The sequence below is a fragment of the Cuculus canorus genome, chromosome 5 (assembly GCF_017976375.1).
Source record: "Cuculus canorus isolate bCucCan1 chromosome 5, bCucCan1.pri, whole genome shotgun sequence".
Lineage (NCBI taxonomy): Eukaryota > Metazoa > Chordata > Aves > Cuculiformes > Cuculidae > Cuculus > Cuculus canorus.
In genome coordinates this window covers 4,367,725-4,375,239 of record NC_071405.1, presented here as the reverse complement: position 1 = coordinate 4,375,239, position 7,515 = coordinate 4,367,725, and the positions used below count along the sequence as shown (strand labels likewise).

At 52.6% G+C, this 7,515-nt stretch overlaps 1 protein-coding gene across 1 annotated transcript; it reads right to left on the bottom strand.

Annotated features, from left to right (window-relative positions):
• Positions 1–348: 348 nt before the first annotated feature.
• On the bottom strand, positions 349–6,608 carry LGALS3 (galectin 3). The gene is made up of 7 exons (XM_054068144.1): positions 6,543–6,608; positions 3,797–3,850; positions 3,651–3,673; positions 2,233–2,574; positions 1,607–1,695; positions 1,203–1,371; positions 349–612 (listed from the first exon to the last, which is right to left on the bottom strand). The coding sequence occupies exons 3-7, from the start codon at positions 3,666–3,668 to the stop codon at positions 457–459; spliced, it is 774 nt and encodes a 257-aa protein (XP_053924119.1). The 5' UTR covers positions 3,669–3,673; positions 3,797–3,850; positions 6,543–6,608; the 3' UTR covers positions 349–456.
• Between the last annotated feature and the right edge of the window lie 907 nt (positions 6,609–7,515).

The following is a 7,515-nucleotide window of genomic DNA, read 5'->3' as shown; positions in this document are numbered from 1 at the left end:
TTGATTCTTTCACTGGAAAAGGATGCCAGGGGCAGCGTGAAGGGGACTTCCTAAGAGAAAACAGGGATTTGGTGTTAGCAGAGGAGCTGAGGCTAAAAATACCAACTTGCTGACTGGTACCCGGAGAAGGTGGAGTTGCAGATCACTGCCCAGTTCACAAAACCAGTGGCACGACCCCACAGGCTGCTCTCCTGAGTATTCCTCTCCATATGAACCAAACTGTTCCTACTCATCGTCCTTCAGCAAAGAGGTTCTCTGTCTCGATAGCAAGAATTCAGATACTTCCACATTTGGACTCAGCTTGCTGGAGGAGAGCAAGCTTTTTTGAGATCTTATTGAAAACAAATGTTACTTGTGAAAATATGTTTTATTACCTCAAAGTATTCATGTTAGAAGGCACTTCTGTTACAGCCATGTTAAAAGCACTGAGTTAGCATTAGAATTACGCCGCCAGAGCTATATCATGGTCGGCATAACGCTGGTGAGGGTGATGTCCCCAGCGATGCAGAGCTTGGTGATCTCGTTCAACTTCTTCTCACGGAAGTTGTACTGCAGCAAGTGAGCATCATTGACCGCTACCTTGAAGTGATCCACCTCGCAGAGGACCTGGAGCTGAAATAAAGACCTCAAATCAGCCAAAAGATAACCATCAGATTTGTCCTAGGAAGAAGTTCTGAGCCGCAGGCTGGCACTGGCTAGAGGCTGCTGCCAGCCTGGTGGCATGCAGATGAGCTGGTGCAGCAACTCTGGGCTGGAAAAACACCAGCGACGTTTGCCTTCTCCAAAGCCCTGCTCTTCCTCCTTTGTGTTAGCCCAGAGTTTCTGTCTCCTCGTGACTATGACAACATCTTGAAGCAGAAGCACCCTATGGTTTGCACAGGGAGAGCCGAGTTCTCACTAAATGTGAGTGTATTTTACTCATAAAAGAAGCCTGGGGGAAAAAAAAAGCTTTATAGAAACTTGTGTAAATAACGAGGATTTAGTAATAAATAAAAACAATGGAGTGAGGAGAAGCTTTACCCTGGGCACCTGGACTGCGGGAGGAGGTAAGCAGCTCAGAGAAGGTGCTGCAGCGCTGCCCCAAAAGCACCAATTCCTGTGTCCTTATAGTGAATCTCATTGCACAGCCCCGGTCAAACCATCCCAGTGTGCGGTGCAGGTGCTATTGGCACATTTAGACTGAGTTGGGGAAGCTGTGCTACCTTGAAAGGTTTTCCAGGTTCAAAGGGAAACCTTGGAGCAATTCTCTCCTCTCTTCCCCATTTATCTTGGAACATCGAATTACAAACGATGACTCTCTTGTCCTCTTCCTTGAAGCGGGGATTGAAGTGGAAGGCAATGTCCTTCCCTCTCTTGAAATCCAGTGAAAACCTGCAAAGACAATCACGGATTCCTTGGTTTTCCTACAAAAGTTCAGGGCTTGCTGAAATTAGCACTGGGCAGTCAGAATCCCCGGCACAGGCCCCGTTAGGGATGACAGAGCATTTATTTAATGTAATAATTGATTTTACACCAGGCTGGCGTTATTTAGGAAAAGAAAGCAAATCCCATCTCCTCTGTTCCATCAGGCAGTGCCCCACAATTCCCCCTGCGGAACCCCCAGTACCTGTTTGGGTTGTGGTTGATGGTGCCCGTGATGGTTATGAGGAGCCGAGGGAGAAGTCCTGCCTGCAGGGGCAGCTCGAAGGGAACTTTCTGGGAGACAACAGGGATTCGATGTTAGTAGAAAACCACGTCTGAAGCCAAAAGCTTGGGCACAGGCTGGGTGTGACAACATGGCAGGACAGCCCTGGGACACAGCAACCAACCACCCCACCACCTCAGCCCTGGGTTCCTCCCGTAGCCGGGATAACCAGGCAGTGAACCACAGAATGGGTTGGGTTGGAAGGGACTTAAAGCCCATCCAGTTCCAACCCCCCTGCCATGGGCAGGGACACCTCCCACTGGATCAGGTTGCTCTAAGCCCCATCCAGCCTGGCCTTGAACACCTCCAGGGATGGGGCAGCTACAATTTCTCTGGACCAGGGCCTCCCCACCATCCTCATTGTGAAGAATTTCCTCCTAATGTCTAATCTAAATCTTCCCCCTTCCAATTTAAAGCCATTCCCCCTCGTCCTATCACTCCACGCTCTTGCAAAAAATCTCTCCCCAGCTTTCTTGTAGGCTCCTTTCAGGTACTGGAATCTGCTTTAAGAAGACACAGAAACCCATACAATTGATAAGAGTCATTACCAGAGGAGGAGCTGGTCCACCCTGTGGAGGAGGGTGTCCAAATCCAAGGCCACCATGTGGTTGTCCTGGGGCACAATGCGGTCCTGGTCCTCCTGGTGCTCCAGGAAATGCTCCAGGTGCTCCGGGATATGGCCCAGGTGCTCCAGGTCCTCCAGGGTATGCTCCTGGTGCTCCAGGGTATGCTCCTGGTCCTCCAGGATATGGCGCTGGTGCTGCTGCTGGACAGCCAGGGAATGTCGGGAATGCCCCAGGAGCCGGTGGCTGGTTTCCCCAGGAGGGATAACCGTGGGGTGGGGGCGCAGAGGGGTTGGGGTTGTTGCAGGTGGGCAAAGCGTCGGATAACTGGAAACAGAGGGCAGAGCAGGGTTAGGTGGGTGACATAAATCCTGGGGTCAGGCTGAGCCCTCCACCATCCATCTCTCATTGCCTGCAGCGTGTGACGAGGGCAAGAGCTCAACGGCTCCTGAGGTGCCGGAGGGCAGTGCCTGGGCTGGCGCTCCCAGAAAACCAGTAAGTGCTGGTGTAACCGGAGTGGTTCAGGGGAGTCTGCAGGTCATACAATCATAGAATCATTGAGGTTGGAAAAGACCTCTAAGATTATCCAGTCTAACTGTCAGCCCAGCTCCACCTTATCTACCAAACCACATCCCCAAGTGCCACAATTTTTTTAACACCCCCAGGGATGGAGACTCCCCCACTGCCCTGGGCAGCCTCTGACAGGGCTTCACCACTCTTTCAGTAAAGAAATTTTTCCTAATACGCAATCTAAAACTCTCCTTGTGCAACTTCAGGCTGTTTTCTCTCGTCCCATCACCTGGGAGAAGAGACCTGGGAGAAGAGAAGAAACACCCACCTCACCACAACCCCCTTTCAGGATCTGCAGAGAGCGTGAAGCCTCCCCTCAGTGTCCTTTTCTCCAGGCTAAACAACCCCAGGTCCTTCAGCCGCTCTCATAACCCCTGTTCTCCAGCCCCTTCTCCAGCTCCGTTCCCTTCTCTGGACGTTCTCCAGCCCCTCAACGTCCTTCTTGGAGTGAGGGGCCCACAACCGAACCCAGGATTCGAGGTGCAGCCTCACCAGTGTCAAGTCCAGGGGCACAATCCCTTCCCTGCTCCTGCTGGCCACACCTTGGCTGATCCAAGCCGAGAAGCTGTTGGCCTTCTTGGCCACTGTTGGCTCATGTTCAGCCGCTGTCACGCAGCACTTCCAAACCCTTCTCTGCCAGGCAGCTTTCCAGCCACTCTTCCCAAGCCTGGAGCTGCACAGGGATTGTTGTGTCCCAAGTGCAGGACCCGGCACTTGGACGTGTTGAACATCATCCCATTGACCTCGAGAAGCTGCGCTCCCACCCCTGGTGAAGGTCCCCACCTCAAGGCAGCCACAGCCCCCCCTTGGTGTTTAACCAGAGCCATACTTACAGAGAAACCGCCTGACATTTTTCCTAAAACAAAAAGACAAAAGGCTCAGTTTTAACACCCATCACCCAAAAAGCACAGATTTTTGGAGAGAATTACAGTTTCCAGCAGCGGCAGCAGCTGGAATGGGTAAGTCCTCGGTCACCTACCTGCCTGTCAGAGCCAACCGTTCCGGTACTGCAGAACAAACCCTCGTCTGACACCTATGGGAGAAATCGAGGGTCACCATCATGAGCAGCATGAATGATTCTGGGGGTGAATCCAGCCCAAAGACCATCCGGATGATTGCAGGGTTGATGTTGATGCAACACCATCATTGACCTTATAATGACGCTGGTGTCAAATAGAGAGGGGAGACTGGACAGTAGGGACCTGGTGCTGCTCTGCCCTGAGAGCTCTCACCTCCTTTCAGTCTCTCCATGGGCTTTCACCTGGTTTTTTCTTTTTACTCACAGGGAAGCACCACACGGCACCTCAATACTGCCAAAGCACCCTCGTCCTCCAAGACCCACAGGTCATTGGATCACAGAATGGTTTGGGTTGGAAACGACATTAAAGCCCATCCAGTTCCACTCCCTGCCATGGGCAGGGACACCTCTCCCTGGATCAGGTTGCTCCAAGCCCCATCCAACCTGGCCTTGAGCACCTCCAGGGATGAGGCAGCCACCACTGCTCTGGGCAACCTGGGCCAGGGCCTCCCCACCCTCACAGGAATATATTTCTCCCTAAGATCCCATCTCAATCTCCCACTTTCAGCTGAAAACCATTCCTCTTTTCCCATCCCTGCACTCCCTGATCAAAAGCCCCTCCCCAGCTTTCCTGGAGCCCCTTTCAGTACTGGAAGCTGCTCTAAGGTCTCCCTGGAGCCTTCTCTTCTCCAGGCTGAACAACCCCAACTCTCTCAGTCTGTCCTCACACAGGAGATTCTTCAGCCCTCGGATCATCTTCGTGGCCTCCTCTGGACTCACATTAACAGCTCCGTGTCCTTCCTGTGCTGAGGACTCCAGAACTGGACACAGGACTCCAGGTGAGGTCTCGTGAGAGCAGAGCAGAGGGGCAGAATCACCCAATTCAGGAGTCACTGTGGAGCTCTGCCTTTGATCTACCCCAAAAAATGCCCGTGCCACTTCTGCTGTGCTCCCAAGCCAGAAAGATTTATTCCAGCCTCAAACCACTTCTTTATTAAGGGAAAAAAGACCCAAGGAGGCAGCTGGGTGAGCTGTACTTTCTACCCCCAGCAAACCCACTCTGCTGTCACCCTGGAGAGATTGGCAAGAAAGCCCTTCCCAGGAGGGTGACAGCAGCACAGGAGGGGACACCGCCACCTCCCTGGTCCAACATATGGGATGGATGCTTATGGCAGGCGTGGAAAGGTGAGAGGAGGGTGGGTACCCTTTCCTCCCCCCTCTCATCCCTGGATAAGCCAAAGGGAACTTCGGGAAGGACACAGGTGCCACCAGCCACTCTGGGACAGCAAATCAATGCTGTTTTAGGCACTTTCTGAGCCCACAGCGAGGGTCATACCTGCCTGCGTGCAGAGACAGCCACAGCCCTGCGCCGAATTCCTCCCAACAAAGAGAGCATTCACGAAAGAAGAAGCAAAAAAAAAAAGGGAGAGGCAGAAACGGGGAAAGAAAAGGAAAATTCCAAACTGAAAACAGAGACGAAAACTTCTCTTTGAAAGAAATATTCGGATGCACGAAGGTCACAGCAAATCTCACTTAGGAATAATGACACGCACAAGTTTTCACAACCAACAAATAATCTCCTTCCCGGGAAAACATTCCTTCCTGGGAGCCTGTGTGATTTTTGAGCCAGGCTTTCAACCCCCACCCAGCAGCGGCGGCTGTTTGAACAGCCCATATCTCCCAAAGCTCTTATTTGCCTTCTGGGGGTTTTTGAGCCCTTGGGTTTGCCATTGGTGCAATGGGGTGAAGCCAAGGGTGCGCAAAGCTCCTGCCGCCTCCTTGCAGCTGGATCCCGCTGGATTGGGTTTGGTGGAGCCGCAGGGATGTGGCTGTTGATGGCGAGGGGTCCCGCCTGCTCCCCCTCTTTCTCTCTACAACCTCAGGGATAAGAGATTTTACTCCTTTGCGTGGATTTCTTACTGATTCGGCTCCCGTGGGATGGAGCCTCACGTCTCCCTGTTGGGACTGGGACGGCCACTTGGATATTTGTAACCAAAGTCTGGACAAAATGCTATTCCTCTGCCACTAAATGGTGACACAGGATCCTGGTGGTCACTCCATCCCTCCCTGTCACTGCAGCCTTGGAGTTCTTGGATGTGGCTCCCTCTGGAACCGCTGCAGTGGGTGATTTGCCCACTGCCGGGCTGTCACGGCCATGGAAAGGGGATTCCTCCCAGCTCAGCTCAGAGCCACCCTGCATTCCCAACACCCTTCTGGCTGCCAAACCCAAACCGCCTCCATCTCCCCGCAGCAGCTCCGAGCTCTCACCCACCCAACGGGACATCGGCTGCAGGGAACGTCCCAGGGCAGATGCCTATAGAACACCCCAAGGGTTCCCTATATTCAGGGAAAGCAGAAAAACTTCTCTTTGGGAAAGAAATGGAAAGTTTCTTCCCCTCGGTGCTATTTCTGCAGGGATGTTCCGGGTGTCTCAGCCTCCCACGCACCGACCCATGCTCGCTCCCACTCCTCCGTCTTGTTTTTTGGCTCTCCTGACACCCTCATAGATGGATCCAGCCTTATCCCTCCTTACTATTCACCATCCCACAGTTATCCCAAGCATTCCCTGAAGGCAGAGACCACATTCACTCATGTCCCACCTCCCACTCCAACCCACAAGGGGACGAGGGCAGCTTTAACCCTTACAAATCCCGCCTGATCCCACTGAGGATATGCTGAATCCCACCTTTTGGATGCATCCACTCACCTCCTGCTCCCAAGGGCAGCTCTGGAGCTGGAATGCCACAGCAGCCCGGGTGACACCGAGGTGGTAATGAGGACCCCGCCCGGTAGGGGCGGGGATGGGGCGGGGATGCACTGGGAGATGCCACCCATGGGGACTCCAGGGCATTCCAAGGGTCCCTCCCACTGGAAAAAGCACTGGCAGCACCAGGAGACCATTTATTTCCCTTTATTACATCGTGACACCATCGACGGGCAAAACTACACAGAGAAAAAATTGGTTTTCTCATGTTTTATGTCTATTTTCCCACATCCGATGTTTTCCTCTTCCTCAGAAGTTCAGTAAAGTACAGATTTGATTTGTGTTTTCTGTTTCTCTGCAGCAACAGGCAAGAAAAAAACAGGAAAAGCTTTGGATTTCATTCGGTGCAGCAAGGCTGGCAGAGGCTCAGTGCTGGAAATTTGTTGATGAAGCTATAATTTCAACGAGCGCGATTTTACTGTGGGTTAATCAGAGTGAATCATCTTCCGTTTGCTCAACTGGCTTCAGAGCTTAAAGCTATAGGAGAGAAAAAGGCATAGAAAAGGGGCAGCGGTTTTAAGCTGAAAGAGGGGAGGTTGAGATGAGATCTTAGGAGGAAATGTTTTGCTGTGAGGGTGGGGAGGCCCTGGTCCAGGTTGCCCAGAGCAGTGGTGGCTGCCCCATCCCTGGAGGGGTTCCAGGCCAGGTTGGATGGGGCTTGGAGCCCCTGATCCAGTGGGAGGTGTCCCTGCCATGGTTGGAACTGGATGGGTGTTAAGGTCCCTTCCTACCCAAACCATTCTTCGATTCTATGAAGTTGCACCAGAGAAGGTTCAGATTGGGTAACAGGAAAAATTTCACCCTTGAAAGAGCAGTGAAGCCCTGGCAGAGGTCGCCCAGGGCAGTGGTGGAGTCCCCATCCCTAGATGGACTCAAAAAGCAAGTAGAGGTGGCACTTTGGGACATGGTTTATTTG